The 21,693-nt window shown below is 34.2% G+C and overlaps 1 protein-coding gene across 1 annotated transcript in view; it reads left to right on the forward strand.

The window, feature by feature from the left end:
- The window catches only part of ICE1 (interactor of little elongation complex ELL subunit 1), a 77,283-nt gene that overhangs the window by 48,318 nt on the left and 7,272 nt on the right, over nt 1-21,693 (forward strand). The window contains 4 exon segments of the mRNA XM_031946109.1: nt 1,283-1,451; nt 4,937-5,097; nt 13,554-13,744; nt 14,430-14,536. Coding sequence (XP_031801969.1) covers nt 1,283-1,451; nt 4,937-5,097; nt 13,554-13,744; nt 14,430-14,536 — 628 coding nt within the window.

Consider the following 21,693-nt stretch of genomic DNA (forward strand, 5'->3'; position numbering starts at 1 on the left):
GAGTTGTCATGAGCTATCCAAATGTGAATCCTAACAGGTACTTTTGTGACCATGGACAGTTCATGGAACCTCTGGTAATAATTATATTTGTATGATCTATTTCACAAAGTTGTTGTGAGAATCAAATAAGATATACAATTGCCAGCACTATACAAAGTCTATTGTTATTAACAATAATTATCCTAATAGTATATGAAGTGCTCTAAGAAGGACATTGCCTAAGAAAGTAAGGAAACTGAGGAAATAGAAAATCTAAAGGCCTGAATAAAAAGTAGATAGGTAAGAAATGACTAACTTAAAAAAGTAGTAGGAAAGCCAGAATTTTGAGACCTGACATCTCAAATAATAGTAGAATCCATAATCCTTGATTTTGCTTTTGCATTTTTAGATAAAATTTTGTTATAATGCCCATTTAGAACCTGTTTTTCTGAAAGACATGAAAACTTTAAAAATATTTCAGTTCTTTACCACTGAAAATACATTATCTCCATGTTTTTGGCATTTGTGTAAATATTTACATTTTTTTTCTTAAATAGTATTATCATTTACAAGAATCTAAGGCATGATACTATTTATCACTTGGATTCACAGGTAGAAAGCCGGAATGACCTTAAATGTGATCTAATTTAACTCCTTAATTTCGCAGTGTAAATAAAACCAGAAAATTGAAGTGATTTTTCCTGGCCTCCCATATGTAGTATAACTGAGGAAATAAAGTCTAAACGATGCAATTTATTGGCAAAACATGCAGTTGGAAAACATTGGTTCAGAGCCTTAATAAGCATAAAAGATAGCAAGCAAAGAAATCAGAAGATTTTATAATGATGAGAGTACAAAAATAGAACAGGCATTATACAGCACAAAAATAGAATAGGTTGTAATTACATAGTTTATAAAAGTAGAATAGGAATAGGATTGTGTCATCCTGTTTCTTATTGGTGGTAAAGACTAGGACTTTTCCAGCTCTTGGGAATGCTGATTGATTATAACCACCTGCACTCTTCAGAACAGGTAGAGGTACAGTAATAGCTGAATGATATGATATTCAGGAAAACTAAAGTTTAACTCGGGAAAACAAAGCTTAATTCAAACAGCTAGAACCAATGTTGGCAATGATACAGATTGAATAGGTTTGGTTCTCTCAATTGCCGCTCACATATCATTCGGCTAATTTATTTACATTCGAGATTTAGTGTTTAATTTTTTTTTTTATCATTTAATTATTCTTGTCTTTACTGAATATATGTGCAAATAATAAATTGCTTTTACATTTTTAATACAGCACTTGGCACAACCTTTGCTTCATGCTATTCTCTCTGAATTGAAAATTCACAAGACTTCCTTGGATTACACTTACATTCATGCTCTCTGCAGAGTGTATGTCGGAATATGTCGGCAACTGGGAGACTTGGAAAGAGCCCGACTATTTTGCTATGACTTACTTAAGGAAGGTATGTTGATATATTTATGTAACACTGTCTTGGAAATAATCTCTCAAACAGTTATTAACTTACTTCCTAAGTACTAGAAAAACAAATACGAATAAAAACAAAGGCAGTCTGTGCCCTCAAGGAGCTTATCATATAATGGCAAATATAACACCAAAAAGGGAGCAGAAAAGACAAGGGTAGAGGATGGGTGGAAGAGACTTGGCTCAAAGGGACAAGAGAGAGAATTCTTGTGAAGGCCAACAGCAGTGTTAACTGGTGGAATATATGGAAAAAACTGTGCTGAACCTCTTTTTTAAATGGAGGCCCTAGAAACTGGCTCTGCTCTCCAATCCAAGAGTGCAGTCATTGAGGCAGAGGGCATTGATGAGATGTAAAAATCAGGCAGTTTCAGTTTTGCAGAATAATGATATGCCCCAATGATGAGTTTCCAAGGGAGGGAAAGCAGAACAAAGAGGTGCAGAGAAGTTCAAAAGTGGGGTAGCTGGTGGGAACTGGGGTAGCTTCCTTTACATTTGTATTTTGCTTTTTACTTTGTTCTAGGAATATATTTATATAATTTATTTATACCACTTTCATATTGTATATTTGTAAAGGGGTATAAAATTATTCCAGATTTTTACCTAGCAGATAATGTCATTTAAATGCATACATACTACATTAGCACAGTTTATATTTAGATGAATGTTACTGACCACTCAGCTTTCTTTTATTCGTACATTTAGGAAGCAGTGTGCTTGACCTAAAGTAATGATACTCCATTTGAAGCACAAGTCAAATTAAAATGTTTTATCACTCATCGAGAGAAGCACATAATCACTTAAGTTTCCCAGTCTTCAATTTTCCACATTTATAAAATTGAACAAGATGGCCTCTTAGGATTTTTCCAGCTCTAAATCTGTGATCTTATAATATAGTAAAATGAAAATTTTAGATTAGAAATTAAAAATGCCTACACAGTGATGAAGAAAAGAAATGATTAGCGTGAGATCTGGCCTTGAGTTATTCTTTCATCAATGATTGCTTGACACCTGCTCTACCCATAATTGTTTTGTTATTTATCAGATTATTAAAGATAACCTGAATCATATAATCTACAGTAAAGTATCTAGAAGTTTTTTGATAACTAACTAAAATATGCTATATGAATGTAAGGTTTGGGTATTTTATTCCAAAAATATAATTTCTTTTTACCAAGATTTATCTTCTTCATGTCTCAAAGCAATCTCTTGGGCCAGTTTAAATTCAGGTGAAACCAAACCATTTGTCCATGATTGTAATAGCCCTTTGAATGAAGCTGCTGTGTTTAACTGCTTCTGACTGCCAGTGTGAATTAAAATAGACATCTGAATGCTTTAGCTATAGATGCAATGTAAGTTGTCCATCTCAAGGCTCTTTCTGTTTGTTTTGTGTGAGTTTTATAAAGAACGCTTGCATATGTTACCTGTTCACTATGAAACTTATAATATTCATATTTTCTGGAATTATAATACCTTTTTACTTCTTATTTTTTCTTTTGTCCTTTCTAAAAATGTTCTTAGGAAATTTTTTTTAACATTAAGGTAAATTAAAATTTTGTTTTGTAAATTTTAGTATACAACTTGAGCATAAAAGAACCCAAGTTGGAAATCCCTGGGTTCAATCTTAAAAATATAAATAATGACTACTATATTTTATCTTGATTGTTTTTGCAGCAAAAATTTCATCCTAGTATGAATACTGATATATTTACTTAATCTACATGTATGCTTATGAAAGGCAAGCTAATTCTCCTTTTGTTTTAAAGAAAGATAATTAAGATGAATTTTTCCAATTACTCCATCTAAATGCAAATTTAAATGATTTTTAACTTCCCCTGTGTATACACCAGATTTATTTTGGAGACAGATTTTTTTAAAACAAATTATCCTTCAAATAATTTTATTTCCTACTGTACTAAAAACATTCCAAAAGAGTCTTTTTGGAAAAGAATTGGAAAAGCTTCTGTATTATCTGGGCCTTTGTATAGAAGTACATTGATGCATGAGAATTTGGTTCCCTTTTGTATTGTGAAAAATTTGGTTTTCATCTTTTTGAGGTTTGAATCATATTTTTGAAGAGAAAGTTAGGCATTTTTGTACTAGACATTTTAGAACAGAATATGATCTGTGAAAAGTGGTTTTGGGTATTTTGTGGTATAGCAGCAAATGATGCTAATTTTGAAGTCCAGGGCTTAAATTCAAGTCCCTTCTCAGCTGTTTATCTAAGTGACTTGGGTCAGTTATCATCTATGTTACCTCATCTCTAAAATGATAGGGTTGCACTAGATAATTTACAAAGGTATATCCCTAGTTTATGAACACCTTTTGAGAAATACAGAAAATAATTACAAACTTCCCAATGTCCATTTTCTTAAAAGAAGACATGTCTTTTAAAAACTGGTTATGATGATTTTTGTTTTGTGACTTTACAAGTCAGACTTTAAAAATAATCCTCAGATTTTTGCTTCTGCTTTCACCATTTCTAAATCTGCTTATTTTACATAATCTAAAAATGAGACTTTGTTTGATCGTAATGAACTGAAACTCTTAAAAAATACATCTGGTTGGGGGCAGCTAGGTGGTGCAGTGGATAGAGCACCAGCCCTGAAGTCAGGAGAACCCGAGTTCCAAATCTGGCCTCAGACACTTAACTCTTCCTAGCTGTGTGACCCTGTGTGACTTGACCTCAGTTGTCTCAGCCAAAAGAAAAAAAATACATCTAGCTTTTATAAGTATATAGAGTTTATTTTCCAACTTTCTTCAAGGTGAAGATAATTAAATCAATTTCTCTGCCCCATCACCTCCATCTCCTGAAATCTTTTCTGATTTCCTCTTCCCCAAACACTTCTCCCTGCCACCCCCATGCTATTCTAGCAATAATACTATGATTTATTATTATAATAATTATTAACATTAATTATTTATGTGTCTGTCATTTCTTTTGACAGCATATATGATTGTTGAGGTCAGAAACTATTTCATTTTTTTGTCTTTGTTTCTCCAGCGGCCAGCATAGTGTATGATTCATGGTGTTAAGTACATTACAATACATTAAATGCTCTAGTTTAATTACTTTTCACTCATGTTTCCCTTGTGTATGCACCAGATCTACTTTGAAGACAGATTTTTTAAAGTAAATTATCTTTCAAATAATTTTATTTCCTACTGTACATCATTCCAAAAGAGTCTTTTTGGAAAAGAATTGGTAGGGTGCCTTCTACTTTGTCTAAATGTGGTTTAAGTCCCTGCATCAATTTATTTAAGCAAATTGACTTTTTGACATTTCTTTTCATTTTTAAGAGAAAAGTTTATTTAAAAGAAAAGATTGTCTAAGATTGGGGAGGGGAAGGTGTCTTAACCCTAAATCCTGGGTGCTAGAAGAAAAATAAAGAAAGGAAAATTGTTTGTAATTATTGTATAATTGATAAGTTATAAAGATTTCTTGTTGTTTTTATGTCTCCCCTTTAGATTTTCCAGAATCTGATAAATTAACTTTGTTTATTGCAAACATATGGCATGATATATTTGCCTTCCAAGGAGTGATTAATAAAGCAATGCAGCTGGTTGTCCGACAACGTGCTAAAGGAGAAGTTCTGAACTGTTTGATTACATATCTCAATTGGGAAAAGGTATGCTGTATTTTTACTGCACTCTTTAATTCCATAACTTGCTTCTGTGAAGAGCTATAAGGATTCCCTGAACTGGTCTTTTTGAGTTGTCATATTTGCCAGAATATTGTGTCTAGAGCATTGTAGAAGTCTCTGAATGCATCAAGGACAAAGCCCCCTGCTCCCCCTGTGGCCAGCTGACATAATTTACTATTTGCATCCCAAGCTGGATCCATTGTGTGTCCTTGGTAAGCAAGACAAGCACTAGCCAGTCTGTGCTAGATTGGGAAATTTCTTACTTAACTTAGGTCCCTCTCCATAATCTAGCAGTTCCCAAAAGAATGTGGCTTTTGCCATTGTCTTACTCCTCCCATTTAGGAGATGTTTCCTTTTTCCCATTTTTCCCCTCCCATCCCATGCCCCTTCATTTTTTTTCCTCCTTTTTGTATCCTTGTCATAAATATGCAAACTTCTGTAAGGGTGAACTTTGAATTTTGTGGGTTCTGCATGTGGTTAATTTCTCTTATAACAAACTTAGTTTTTACATAAATCTCATGACTTTGTGGTTTTCTATTGACAAACTAATGATGTCTTTCTTTTTTCTTGTTTTTTTTTAATAATACACATACCTCTCAATCTCAATATCTTTGGTTTTTATATTAATATTTGAACTTGGCAGATTGTCTCCCCTATCCTGTATTAATTTTGATCTTTCTCATCATTGCATGATTTTTTTTTTTTATTGGTTTTAAGGAAATTTGTCACACATGGGATATTCAGAACAAATTTATAAACATAATCTTTTAAATTGTTTTATTAGTAGAGATTTCTCTCTTTAAAAATATATTATAGTGGATAGAGCACCAGCCCCGAAGTCAGGAGGATCTGAGTTCAAATTTGGTCTCAGACACTTAACACTTCCTGGCTATGTGACCCTGTGCAAATCACTTAACCCCAATTACCTCAGCCAAAAATATAATATATATCTGAATTGCTAGAAAGCTGTTATTGAATGATTTTGCATTTATACACTTAGAAATACATGTAGTGAAATAGACATGTAGAGTAAAAGGAATACCAGATTTTAACTGAGATGTCTTGAGGACAACCTGGTGTATGACTGGGCATGTCAGTGACCTTCTCTCATCTTTAGTTTTGTCATCTGTAAATTAATGGAGTTGAAGTAGATAGTTCTAAAGTATTTCTTGTTTAAAATATAAGATCATTTGATCCTGTATATTATGAACTTCAGTCATTTATAAAATCTCAGTTATACAGAGATCTCTTGATAAGATATATAATAGGTCAATTATTCTAAGGGTAGATGCTAGATGAAGTCAAAATAAAAGGAGATTCTTTTTGAAATGAAGTTTTTCAGTACTTCATCCCTTTCCTCTTCTTTTGTTTTTCTTCAGTAATGTGGGGATAAAGTTGCTTAAATTATAATCATTTTTTTTCCTCTTCCCATAATCCTCAGTTTGGCTCCATTTTATCTTTCATTTTCAAGCCCATTAATTGTCTTTTTACATTATTTGTATTCTTGCTATTCCTTACACATGATGGTCCATGTCTCTTCTGTGTGCCTTTAAAATGCTCATTCTTCATGCTTGAAATTCTCTGCCCCATCACCTCCATCTTAGACACACCTTTCTTTAAAGATTGAACTCATGAAATCTTGTCTGATTTCCTCTTCCCCAAACACTTCTCCCCATGACCCCCATGCTATTTTGTCAATAATACTATGATTTATTATTATTATAATTATTAATGTTAATTATTTATTATCTGTCATTTCTTCTGATCCCATATATGATTGTTGAGGTCAGAAACTATTTCATTTTTTTGTCTTTATTTCTCCAGCCGCCAGCATAGTGTATGATCCATGGTGGTAACTTAATAGATGCTTAGATACTTACTGTCACTTGACATGACCTTGGCATGTCACTTAGTCCTGATTGCCTCGGTTTCCTCAAATATAAAATGAGAAGAAAATGACAAACCACTTTAGTATCTTTGCCAAGAAAAGCCCAAATGAGGTCCCAGTCAGAACTGACTGAGGCAACTCCACAGCAACATTTCTACTTCTTGTGTCACATTGTGAGATTAATCTATCTAGGTTTGGAATTCACATTCAGTAGGTATAGTCTTAAAGGGAGTAGGGACAGGTTTATTACTGCTCAGAACTTTGATTTAAATAAAACATAAGGGAAGAAGAAATTCAAAGCATAAAAGTAATATACAATTAACAAAGTGGCTGCCATAACAATAAAGACACTATAACAAGAAAGGCAACAACATACATCATAACCACGTCGAGGAAGTGCCAACATCTGAATTTCTTGGCTGGGAGACTCTATGGTCACAGGTCTTCAGAGTCTGGAATGGGTGCCATTGCTAGGCAAGCTGTACAAGTACTTCCTAGCTGAGTTTTCAAAATCCCTTTCCGCTAAAAGGTTTTTAGAGGGTGAGAACAAAGAAAACACTATGCTAAGTATTTTCATTTGATACGTGATTCCTGCACTTATTTATTTATTTATTTGTCTGGCTATTTATTTGTTTTTGTTTGTTTATTTTTTTCCTGGGGCAATTGGGGTTAAATAGCTTGCCCAGAGTCAAACAGCCTAGGATACATGTCTCTTGAGATGGAGAAGCCTCCCAGGTACAGAAGGCTCCATCATAGGAAGCCCACCAAGGAGAATATTTGTTCATTCCTTTAAAAAGATTACGTTTTACTCAAGGAACTGGCTGGATTTCTGGAGTAAATAGGCCTACAAAAAAAGGATTCTTATTATTAATTCACCAGAAGAGTGCTCTACCAAATTCTTTGTGCTTTCCTGTCATTCCATCAGTTACCTACAAGTAAGTTCTCATGTTCTCAGCACAAAGAGTTACACAAAAAACATGGCTGAGACTCAGTTAAGATTTCTTACTCACTAGGATTCCTTATACACATTTGGGGATATTCTATTAATAGTTAATTTGTGATGATCATTGATAGTAAAAGGAGGTGGTTATAAAAAGCTTTACATGTCTTCCGTTTTTCAAACATTTGTTTTCCAAGTTTTATCATTTGAATGTCTTTGATATAACTAATCGTGTTTCCTGTGATTTTTTTTTTCTGAATTTTAAATATTTATAAAAACTTTGAGTTCCAAATTCTTTTCTCTCCATCTTCTCTCCTACTTATTGAGGAGGCAATCAATATTATATCAACATGCAAAGTTTTTCAAATCTATGTCTGTTAGCCATGTTGCACCCTTCAAGAAAAATAAAGTAGGGGAAAAAAACAAGTGTGCTTCACTGTGCATTCAGAGTTTGCCAGTTCTCTCTCTGGAAAGTATTTTTCATCCTAAATTCTTTATTGTCTTGGATTACTGTCTTGATCAGTATCTAAGTCTTTCACAGTTGATCATCATCATAATATTGCTACAGTGTATAGTGTTCTAGTTCTGTTTATTTCATTTGCATCAGTTCATGTTTCCATGTTTTTCTGAACCCTTCCTGCTTGTCATAGCACAAATTTTATTCCATCACAGTCATGCACTGTACTTTGTTCCATCCATTCCTCAACTGATGACTGTCTCTCAATTTCCAGTTTTTGTAATTATAAAAAGAGCTAATATAAATATTTTTGATTATGTAAATTCTTTTCATTTTTCTTTTATTTTTTTAGGATACAGACATGGTAGTGATATTGCTAGATTATAGGGTATACATAATTTTATACTCCTTTGGGTACAATCGCAAATTGTTTTCCTGAATGGTTGAATCAGTTAACAACTCCACTAAGTTCATTAGCATCTTCACATCTCCACCAGCATTTGTCATTTTTTCAAATCATATATGTGTGATCATTTTGAGGAAGTACAAATATTTCTTTAAACAGTAAAACTAAGATATCTTCCAGCTCTAAATTTATGATCTTGTGAAGCAGTTCAGCCGATTCTTCCATTTTCCTCTCCACAGATAATGTTTTCGTTTAGCTGCAACTTTCTTTGTCTTCATTTTTTGTATATTTTGAGAATGTCTAGAGTAATAAGAGTTCCTCCAGGAATGTGTCCATTCATTGGCCTTTAAAAATAACTCACATTTAGGGGGGAGAAAAAACAACTAAGTTAATATTTTTAGATCATCATAAAACTATGATCTTAAACATCTTTTATTCTCCTTTCTTGCTATTTTGCCATTCTCACATAAGCCTAAGCTCCATTTTGTATTTTGTTTTTGTTTTATTGGTTTTTATGACCAAAAAATTCATCACTAAGCCTCTAACCTATTAATGAGGAGCTACTCTGAGCATTTTGAAGATAACATACCTCCTGCCTAAAAATGCATTTGCTAGCCTATTTAGATAAATGTGCTAACATCTTAATGGTTGCTATTTTATTTTATTGACCCATTAAGGTTCCTAATATATCTGATGTAGGTTTAGCATAAAATTCTGCCTTAGAAACAAAGATAAACATAAACAGCTTTGCCAAGTTAAATGTTCTGATTTCCTAGCAGTCCTAATATTAGAAAATATAGTCATTGGTGAAAGCCCAGACTGGCTGTCTTATTTTATTTTTTCCCCAGTTACATGTCAAGAAACTGTTTAGCATTCATTTTTACAAGAGTTACAAATCTTTCTCTCCTTCCCTCCCCTCCCCTTCCCTCTTACAAAAATGGTAGAAAGTTTAATGTAGTTTATACATGTGTTATTATGTAATATGTATTTCCATTTAGTCACAGTTGTGAAAGAAAAAATAGATCCAAAAAAAAAATCCAAGAATAAATTTTTTTTTTTTTAATGCATTTATCTGCCTTTAGAGTCCATCAGTTCTTTATGTGGACGTGGATAGCATTTTCCTTTTAGAGTCTTTTGTGCTCATCTTGGATCATTGTTTTGCTGAAAGAACTGAGTCATTCATAGTTGATTATTGCTTGATGATGCTGATACTGTACACAGTGTTTGCCTGGTTTTGCTCATTTCACTTTGCATCAGTTCATATAAGTCTTTATTCTTTTTTCCCTGAATTATGCCTGTTCATCATTTCTTATAGCACAATAGTATTCCATTATATTCATATATCACAATCTATTAAGCCATTCCCCAATAGATGAATGTCCTTTTAATTTCCAATATTTTGCCAATGCAAAAAGGGCTGCTATAAATATCTTTGCACATGTATGTCTTCCCCTTTTTTATGATTTCTTTGGGAAACAGACCTAGTAGTGGTATTGCTGGATAATTCCAAATTGCTCTCCAGAAGGGTTGGATCATTTCACAATATCACCAGTAGTGCATTAGTATCGTGTTTTTTTTTTTTTTACTTCAGCTGAAGCATAACAAATTTTATTCTAGCCCTTTAGCTTTTCTCTGAGTTTGTCTTTCTGCTTCAAGTGTATTTCTTACAAACAACATATTGTAGGATTCTGGGTTTTGATCCACTTTGCTGTCAGCTTCCATTTTATGGGAGATTTTCTCCTATTCACATTCACCATATGATTACTACTACCTCTGCTTCCCTCTATCCTATTCTTCTTCCTGTTTATTCCTTCTTACCTTTTTCTTCCTCATCAGTTGTTTTCCTTCTCTTTACCATCTCCTCTGATCTGCCTTTCTGTTAGTCCCCATCTCCATTACTTAAGCTCCTCCTCTGTATTTCCCTGTTTGGTAAGATAGATTTCTTTATCCTACTGATTGTATACCTCTTTGGGCCAATACTGATTAGAATTAAATTCAAGCGATGCTCATCACCCACTCTTCCATCTTTCTCTCCACTGTAATACGTCTTTTGCACTTATTCATGTGAAGTAATTTATACCTGTCCACTTCTCCCTTTCTTCTGCATCCAGTGTACTCCTCTTTCTCATCCCTTAATTGTTTTTGTCATTCTAAAAATTCATCTTATTCCCATACATTTTGTATGTGGCTTCTAGCTACTAGTAGCAATATAATTTTTAAGAAATATAAATATCTTCTTCCCATGTAAGAATATAACCAGTTTATTTCTATTGGATCTCTTTTTTTTTCCCTTTGTACTTTGTTTATGCTTCTCTTGGATCTTAATATTAGAGGTCAAGTTGTTGGTTTACTTCTGGTCTCCTTGTGAATGCTTGAAATCCTTTTATTTCATTGAATGGCCATTTTTTCCTTTGATGTATTAAGCGTCTTATGCTGGGAAATGATTCTTTGGTTGTAGTCCTAACACCTTTGCTTTCCAGAATATCATGTTCCAAAACCTCAGCTCCTTTAATATTGTATCTGTCAGGTCTTGTGTAATCCTGATTGTGGCTCCCAGATATTTGAATTGTTTCTTTCTGGCCACTTGCAGTTGTATTTTTTTTTCCCTTGGCATGTTAGCTCTGAAATTTGACTATAAATTCCTTAGAATTTTTATTTTGGTATCTCTTTCCTGAGGTGATTGGTGAATTTCTTTCAGTATCTATTTTGCCCTGTAATTCCAGGTCATCAGAGCAATTTTCCTTGATAATTGTTTGCAAGATATTGTCCTCCTTTTTCTTATGGCTTTCAAGTAGTTCAGTGATTCAGGTAGATTCAGTGATTGTTTACTGTTTCTTCTGGAAAATTTTTCCAAGTCAGTTGTTTTTCCTATGAGGTATTTTATATTTTCTTCCATTTTTTCCATTCTTTCAAATTTTTGTTTCTTGATGTCTCATACAGTCATTAACTTCCACTTACCCAGGTGTAACTTTAAAGGTGTTGTTTTCCTCAATTAGGTTTTGTGTTTTCATTTCTAGTTGGCCAGTTATATTCTTTAAGGGTTGTTTTCTTCGATGGATTTTTATATCTCCTTTTCCATTTGATCAGTTTTACTTTTTAAGTACTTTTCCTAGCTGTTGACTCTTTTCATAATTCTCTTACATCACTCATTTCTTTTCCCAATTTTTCTTTTCTCTCTTTTGTGATTTTTAAGCTCCTGTTTTAGCTCTTCCATGAGTTCTTTCTACTTTTGAGATCACTTTCCATTTTTCTTTCAGATTTTACTCACAGGTATTTGGACATTGTTGTTCTCTTCTGAATTTGTGTCTTGGTCTTTCTTGTTACCATATTAATTTTTTCCTGGCAGATTCTTTTTTTGTTGGTTTTTGTCCATTTCTCCTTCCATCCTTTCTTTTTTGGCCTTTTTCCTTTCTTAAATTTGAGCCTTTATCCCAAGGTGAAAGGAGTACTTTGTCAGGCTTGTTTACCCTGGCTATTTACCTGGTGCTGCACTGATGTTGCCATGACTCATGGGGCATCCCAGAGCTGTGCTGAAGAACACACTGATCTGGCCACTGGAGAATGCCTATTGAAAACAACTGTCTTAAAAATATGTCACATGAAGATGTTGTTATAAAAGTATGGTTAGATCACTACTAGACCTGTTCCAATTACTGTTATTGTTTGGTGCTTTGAAAATATTGTTTTTTATTTTAAAATTTTATAAATATTATTAAATTATGAATTAATATAAATATAATATAAAATATTAGATTTTAAAAATATTATTTTGAGCAAAACTATTTGAGAAGGATCACTTAGTTTGAAAGGGACAAAAGTATTAAGTAGACAGTCATGTTTATTTCAGGCTTATGCAATTTATAATGTGTTGATAATGCAGTTAAATGATGTTGATTTGGACAACCATGTATATAGATCATACTGAACTAGAAAAACATTATAAAACACAAGCATGATTTTCCTACCAACATATTACATTCTCATTTTTTAATAAAGCATTCTAACTTGAAATATTAAAAGATGTTGACATTGCCAGACTTAGTCTTGATTATGCAACCATGACAAAACTAAACTTTAAAATAATTTTTTTTAGGTTACCATATTAAGTGATTGTCTGGCTAATTACTTGAAAATGACCCCATAGTTGGTTAGCATCTATAAGGATTATTCTATAAGATAAAATAGTTTAAAGTCTCAGTGTATGTTTTAAATTGAGTACAAGTCATTTTATGGCACAATCTTTTCTAGATCAATCTCTCTTGCTTTGTAGGGGAAAAAACATCTTAAATGTCTCACTGGATTCCTGCAAATATTGTTGTCATTCTAATAGCAGATGGTGGGGATTGGAGATGGAAATTAAACTGTTTATTACTACTACTTCTTTTTTGTTTTTTGCTGAGGCAATTGGGGTTAAGTGACTTGCTCAGAGTCACACAAATAAGAAGTATTAAGTGTCTGAAGCTGGATTTGAACTCAGGTCCTCCTGACTTAAGGGCTGGTGCTCTATCCACTGTGTCATCTTGCTGCCTCTAAAATTTTTACTTCTACTAAGGTTAATTTATTGTAAGAAACATAATTCCTGTTTTTAAATTATTCTGTTTATGAAAAGGTTGAAAGTAGGGACTCTTAATCAAATAACTGATCAATCATCTGACCATTATTTCGATGTTTGGAAGTAATATCCTAAACAGTGAGTTGTATATTGTGCTATCTCTGCAAGTTTGAAATTTTGTTTTTTTCCGTTTCTCAGACTTCCTCCTTAGATGTTAGTATGATGATCTCCAAGTTGCTTTCGACAATGCAATTATGTCCTAAAATGCAGTTTCACTTAAGTGAGAAATTTGGTGAAGATCTAAATGATGACACGTGGGAATATATATTTGCCCTTGATCTACTCTGCTGTCATCAGAAATGGGTTTGGACACATGATAATATCATAAGGTAAGTTATTGCTTTGCTAAATAATAGAAATAAAAATAATAAAATTAGTTCTTTCTCAGTTGAAAGTTACTTCATAGGCAAAATTAATTTTTTTTAAGGTAGCAATGTCATCCTTATTGTGTATAATATTAGCCTAGTGCCTGAAACATAATAGGCACCTACTAAATCCTTGTTGATTTGTTATTGACTATTCCATGTGAATGATAAACTCTTTTCTAGGGCATATAATACAGGTGGATTTTGCTTATAATGCACTTAATGTATAGAAATTCAAATTACAAAACCAATGAAGTGGAAAAGCACTTCTTTACCTTATGTTTTACCTTATTGTGCTTTGGAATAGTGAGGATTTTATATCTATTTCAAATTATTTGAATTGCAAAATTACTTTTTTTTAGCCTTCCTGAAAATAATTTTGTTTCATAGTATAAATGTGCTTGTGCTTTTAGACAGCCATGCAACAGCTTCTAATATAACCTAAGAATAGTAATTGAAGATCATTTATTAGCCATTAGAAATGGGAGACCAACTTAGATTTAAGAGTGCTTTTCCTAACTAATATAACTTTTTTTCCCCTTTAATATTGTATTTTAGAGTAATTCTTAACTTATTATCTATTTAAGATGGGTTCTTCATTTGGTAAATTTTGGAGTGTCTATTCTTTCATTGTCTCTTGATTTCATAGTAAAGAGCTATGGCCTGTCATGGATAAGTGGATAAAGCATAGAAAAGGACATTTGAACATCGCATACACTCCAGATATTATTGTGGCATTGATACTCAGGCTAATTGGTGAGTTTTTGTGCATGTTGGCATTTGGCTTCTTTCATGTGATTTTTTTTTTCCTAAAGCAAAAATTCTAATTAATGTAAGTTGTTTCTAAGCTTAACCTACATTTGGGGGGTTATCTTTTGTATTGGCTTATTTTAAGATGTTTAAATTGTTTTGGAATTAACATATTTACTTTTCTGAAACATTTTATTTTCCTTTCTTCATTTTCCTGTCTATATATGAAAGAATAGCACCTGTGTTTTCTCAAGAAGAAGAAAATTTAGGGGAAACATGGATAAAGAAACTAAGAGAGGAATTTAGAAAGGGAGAAAAAAGACAAACATTGTTTCAGTGATGAGAGGAGATACATCTATGAATACGATTAAGGGAGTTATAAAGGGAAATGAGTACTTTACTATGGATTATAAGGGATTAGGCACTGAAAGAGATCACTCATTCATACTGCTTCAAGAAAACATAAGTCAGAACTACTGAAAACAGCTGATATAAATATAAAGAAAATACAAATAAGTATGAAAGTTTGAGGAGGACAATATTAGATTTAGAAGGATAGGGAAAGGTCAAGAAAGTCTTCATCTAGAACAGGGCTGGGGAACCTTTTTTCTGTGAAGGGCCATTTGGATTTTTGTTACATCATTCATGGGCCATAAAAAAATTTTTCTACTTACAGAGCTCAAGCAGTGGAAGCTTACTGTACTAGCTTTTAACTCATTGTAGTTGCCTTAGGAAATTATTCCATGGATCCTATACAATCCACATTCCCCACCACAATCTAGAAAGTATTGTTAAAGCTATATTTTAAGGATTCTTTGAATCAGAGGCAGAAATTCTTTCTAGGCTTTAGCCTATGCAAAGGCATGGAAATGGAAAGTGGATTGTCATCTATGATAATTTTTGTAAGGTTAATTTGGCTGGATTGTGTGAAGGATAATACTTTAGGGCTAGAAAGATATGTTAGGAATAGGAATGAAGGGCTTTAACGTACAAATAGAGGCGTTTGTACTTTAGAAGCTTGGTAGTTCATACATAGCACAAGAAAATGACATGTGCTTTAAGAAAAATTATTTTGGTAGCTAAGTGGGGTGGATGCACTGGGGAGGGAAAGAAGAGGAGACTAGGTAGGCCTTGAATTGTTTTGATGGCCTTGTAAGGTTAGAAATATGAAATGTTGTGCAGATCAAAATCATTTGACTTGGGAAGAGTCAGGGATAAAGCAAAATTTACTGTATACCACAGCAATTGGAAAGAAAATTATGTCCCCAGTAGAAATATACATGATCAGAAGGCTGAATTTGAGAGGAAAAATAATGAATTGTTTTAAACTGGTTGAGTTTGGGGTAGTCACAGGACCTCTAGATAAAAATGTCAAGCTTGCATTTGGTCATGTATGCTTGTCATTTAGTGGAAGGAATAGGGCTGGGTACATATTTATTACACACACGCATGCACTTAGAGGAAGTGATATGTATGGTGTTCCAACAAAAGAGACAGCAGAAGCAGGCAGGGGGACAGGTAGGAAGGTAATTAGAGAGCCATGTCTTGAAAATACAAGAATAAAGTGAGTATCTAGAAGGGTAGGGCTGTCAGCATTGTCAAATCCTGCAGAGGAATTAAGAAAACAGAAAATGCCATTAGATTTGGTAAATATTCCAAATATATTTTTTGTCATTTTTGAAAGAACACTTTCATTTAAAGAATGAAGTCTGAAGCTAGATTGACCCGTAAGAGTCAAATTGATCAGTTTTGTTGTTTTGACTTAAGCATCAAATAATAGTTTAAAGCAATCTTGGGAACTTAGTAGAATTATTAAATTAATTTTTTAAAGAAGAAACACTGTCTAAATTTTGCATCACGGAGTGGATTGACATTGACCAGAGAACTTGGTTAGCAAATGATGAAATTGTTAAGGATTGTGAATTCAAACAACATTAGTTTAGAGAATACAAATTCATTTTATTTGGTACAAAATACACTGAATTTGAAGTTAAGACATGGGTTTTATTTTTGCCATCTCTTAAATTATATCACCTGTTTGTTCCTTCATATGTAAAACAAGGATTGGTTGTATAATCACTAAGATCCTTTTACATTTTATTTCACATCCCTTTGACCTATTGACTAGCTATCTTTGTAAACTGCAGCCTTGAGATTATTCCCATCATCTGTATTTTTCACTCCTGAATAGTGTGGTGCTGAATAGAGTTGGAGAAAATTATGGAATTGTGTTCCCTCTTTTCCCCTCCATTTATTATCACATCAATCAAAAGCCTTTTCCCACTATTTCTTCCTGTCTTGCATGAAGAGATGAGCTTCTTCTTTGTCAGTGCAAACTTTTCTTTATGTATCCTTGATATTATTCTCTTTCTCTTGGTTCCTTCTTTGCTAAACACAAATATAACTATTTCTCTTCCACCCTTAAAAAAAATTAAATGTATCACTTTATCCTATTATCCCCATTAGATAATTTCATGTCTCTCTCTCTTTTTTTTCTTGAAGTTTGAAATTGCTTGAAAAAACTATCTAAATTTAGATTTTATTTCCTCTTGTGTAGGACAGGTGCTAGACCCCTTTATCCAAACTGGCTACTCAGAGGCATCTTCAGATACCCAAGAAGGAAGCATTTAGTCAGTCTTTGCAAGGAGAGGCCCAAACACACCTGCTGAGCAAGCTCAGCATGGTATGTGGTGTGAGTTGGAATTGGTGAATTGGTTAAATAGCAAAAAATTTGGGTTCATTGGATGGATTGCAAAGGAAGTAATCATTGTCCAGTGTTCAGCAATAGCATCTAATTCCTGTGGGACATGTAACTTCCTGAAGCTTAGACCTAGGACCTGACTTTTTGTGCTCTACAGACCTCTGAGAATAAGGATCACATGATAGACCTGCAGGCCTAGGGTCTGAACTACTCCATCTCATAGACTTTTTGAGAAATCTTCACCTGGTTCATTTAGTTCCTCCTCTTTATATCACACATTTGAAGATTTCTCACACCAATCCTGATACATTTTTTCCATTAGGACATCCTTGTTATCTAGGCTTTCAGGCTGGTCTATCTCTTCAATATCAACTGTAACCTGCCCTCTACCATTTAAAACCAACACCCGCACATCAGTGGAAGCTTTCAGGAGCCATTTTAGCTAAGAAATCTTGAACTATTCTGGTGGTTAAGTGCATAAGCAATAGGGTGACAGGATATTGCTGCTTAAACCAGTGAGCACACTGGAATCTTTGACATAGCATCACAAATAACTACTATACAGTTTTCAATCTTAAATTTTAGATTAACTACTAAAAATCTCAATCAAAAACCTTCAGAAAGCTAAAGATGAAGAGATTGGAACTCTACACTCAGAACCAACCTTTTTCCAAACCTGGCAAGTTAACAAAGCAGGGGGCAGAAGTCTACCCCTGCCTGTCCAACCAGAAATCCCACTACCCCTGGGCTATCCCATGGCTATTGCCCTCCCCTAGGTCAGCCTGCCTAGGTATTCCCCCTCATGGAATCTTTTTCTTTCTCCCCCTGCCATGTGGTATTCTCCTAACTCCACTAAGTCTTGTCCTTATATCTAACTCTTTTAGGGTGCCAAGTCCCTTTCAGGATTTAGTTTCCAGCTAAAGACATGCCCCAACTTCATGGTGTGCTCCCTTCCTCCTGGCAAATGGCAACTTCTATCTACTAAAGAACTTGCCCTTTCCTTCCATCCTGCTCCTCTGGGCCCTCATATCTCCTCTCTGTCTCTCTCTCTGCCTCTCTCTCACAACAACTTATCAAATCAATAATCCTTAACAAGTTTAGGTTTCAATATTATGACAATAACTCCTACTTGCTAGCAGTTTCACAATTTTCATAAGTGATAGCTAAATAAACATAATACATATACAATAAACATAAACAAATAACATAGCCTATCACAAAAATGGATAGGATTCTCATATAATTTATAGTTGCTTACAATTTTATTGTATGCATTGATGCTGGAGAAACTGAGCAAGACAGAGATTAGAGAACAATTTAATAGTTTATTAAATGGAGAGATTTACTGGGACCAAATGGATCCATGTTTGGTCCCAGGGCTGAATGAGATTATCATCTCAAAAAATCCAGCCCTGAATAACAAGATTCTTTTATAAGGTAACAAGAACAATGACATAATGGGGGAGGTACCTGGATGGGGATGACCAAATGGGGGTGAGGCACCTAGGATTACATAATGGGAGGTACTGGTGGAGAGGCTCCTGATATTCTAGTGACATCTAAAATGGATAAAGACCTTTATCCCATTAAACATTAAGAGGGAATGGTTATAATCTGAGGCAGAGTAACTAAATAGGACAATTAGGGAAACTGGGTCAGGATATTAAAAGGGAACTATGGCACAACAGCATCAATTAAGAAGTTATTTTAAAAATTAATACTCTACCTTGTGATATTCCCAAAGTTCCCAAACTCTTAAATCTTATGTTAACACTGTGCAAAGAGATTACAATTTACATACATTTGCTTTTATTATCATATCTCAAATAACAAATTGCACTGAACTGAAAGGACTTATTTTCTTTTTCTTTCAGTTAACCCTTCCTCCCACATGTCCCTTTATCCTATTGTGTGGGACAGGTACTAGACCCCCTTCCCCAAATTAATTAATCAGAGACATCTTCAGGTACAAAAAGAAAGCATTTATTTAGTCCCTGCAGGGAGAGGTCCAAGCACACCTGGGAAGCATGTCAGGTTCCAACATGTGCTCTACCTGACAAGCCAGAAGCTTGCAGGGCTTAAATAGCAAAAGACTCAAGTCTTTTCATTGGATAAACTAAAGGAAGTAAACCATCATTGACCAATGGTCACCAATATTTTCTGCTCCCTGTGGGTCACATCACTTCCTGTCATTGATCTAGTGTCTTGGCCTTTAGAGACTTCTAGACTTTGAGATCATGTGACTTGTGCAATCTGGGCCCAAAACCTGATCTTATGTCTCTGTAGATTCTGTAGGAATAAGGATCATGTGACTTAAGCCTGAGATCTGACCTACTCTAGAATTTTTTGAGAAAGCTTCATCTAGTCCCATTTACTATGCACTATCCTCCTCATGGAGCTCTTAATTTAGGTGAATTTGCTTCCAAATTACTTAATATACATACAAAATTAATTTATCTCAATATTGGTATTATATGTTAGTCACACCTAAAAACCTATATAAAAATCATCAAATGTGAGGTAATTAAATCTAATAAAGTTAACATTTATATAACCTTTGTTTTATGCTGAGCATTTTTGTAATCTTGAAATGACCAATTGCCAAACTCTCCAATCATTGCTTTAAAAAATTAGCTAACTTTATTTTCTTGCCCCCCGGTTTGGCAGAGCTAGAGGCCACAGGAAAAATTCAGGCTTTTTTTCCCCTTTTTTTTCCTCTCCCTTTTAAGGTGGGAGTCAAGGGTATTAAGAAATCTTTCCCAGCATTCTAGCTGCAGCATAAAAGTTCTTCTTTTTGCTGGCTGCATTTTAAATCTTTCCAGGTAGCAAAATCTAGCTCACAAAAGATATGTCACCAACATACTGCACAAAGATACAAACAGACATAGAACAAAAATTATATGAAAGAGGACTGTCCCTTCTCCACACAAAACAGCAATATTTCATCAAGTGCACTCCCTGGTGGTAGTTGAGATTTTTTGCTCCAAAGATAAGGTTTGCCCTGCTTCTTCCCCTCTCTCTCTCTGGGGAGAGCAGCTCCAATCTCATGGTTTGGGATCCTGTAATACACAGAGATGACCTTTTAACTCGGATTCCTAAACCGAGAGGGATCTCTCCCCATCAAGTAGCCATCCAGAGTTCCCCTGCTCTGTGCTGTTTATCAGAACTTCAAACAGGAAGCATTTATTTAGTCCTTACAAGAAAAGGTCCACACAGACCAGCTGAGCAGGTACAGAACCTTTCAGCCCATCTTCCAGCATGGTGTCTGGGGACGAACCAGAAATAGTGAGTTAGTTAAATAGCAAAAGACTTGCTTTCATTGAATGGACTGAAAAGGAAGTAACCATTGACCAGTGGTCAGCAATGATATCTAATTCCTGTGAGTCACATAACTTCCTGACTTAAGGCCTGAAATTTTCTGCCTTACAGAACTCTGAGAATAGGGATCATGTGATAGACCTGCAGGCCTAGGGTCTGACCCACTCCATCTCATCAGCTTTTTGAGAAATTTTCACCTTGTCCCATTAACTGTTGACCCTCTTGTTTTGACACACTTTGCAATCTCTTTCCTTATCATTCAACCAAAATTGCTCTCCAATTTCACCACTGATTTTCTTAGTCGTCTTTCTTAACCTATCTGCATCCCAAAACTGTCAATCACCTTCTTTTCTCAGAAAAAGAGATTATTTGGATTTTTGTGATCTTACCTCCTACTGGTTATTGCTTGATTGGTGTCTGTTCCTGCTAAAGTTATCTAGCTATATCTTCTATCTCTCCTTTAACTTCATTTCCTCTTACTCTCTAAAGTTTTTAGCCAATCATTCAACTATAATAGCTTTCTCTAAAGTTACCATTGATTTCTTAATTGCCAAATCTAATAACAATTAAGTCCTCATCTTTCTTAAATTGTTTTCAATATTCAACATTATTCATAATCCTCTTAACCATAATACTCTCATTTCTATAGGTCTTCACAACCTTTCTTCTGGTTGTCCTACCCCTGTGGCTACTTTTCAGTCTCCTTTGCTACATCTTCATTCAGGTCATACTAACTAGATGTTCCCTGGGGCTTCTGCCTGGATGTTCTCTGCTATCTCTACATTATCTCACTTTGTGATCTTAATGCCTTCCATAGGATTAACTGTCCTTTCTTGTAGATGAATTTAATATCTACATATCTGGCACTAGTCCTTCTTCCAAACTTTAGACTTAAGTCACCAATTACCTTTTGTATATTTTGTTTGGACATCATGTAGACTTCTCAAACTTAATTGTGTCCTAAATAGAATTCATTCTCTTTTCCTTCAAACTTTTCCCTCTTTTTAAGTTTACCATTACTATCAAAGACACCACTATCCTTCCAGTCACCCAGACTTTCAATCTTCATGTCATCCAGGATTCTTCTCTCTCTCTCTCTCTCTCACACACACACACACATTCAAGCTGTTGTCATATCTTGTTA

Source organism: Sarcophilus harrisii, chromosome 1, assembly GCF_902635505.1.
Source record: "Sarcophilus harrisii chromosome 1, mSarHar1.11, whole genome shotgun sequence".
NCBI lineage: Eukaryota > Metazoa > Chordata > Mammalia > Dasyuromorphia > Dasyuridae > Sarcophilus > Sarcophilus harrisii.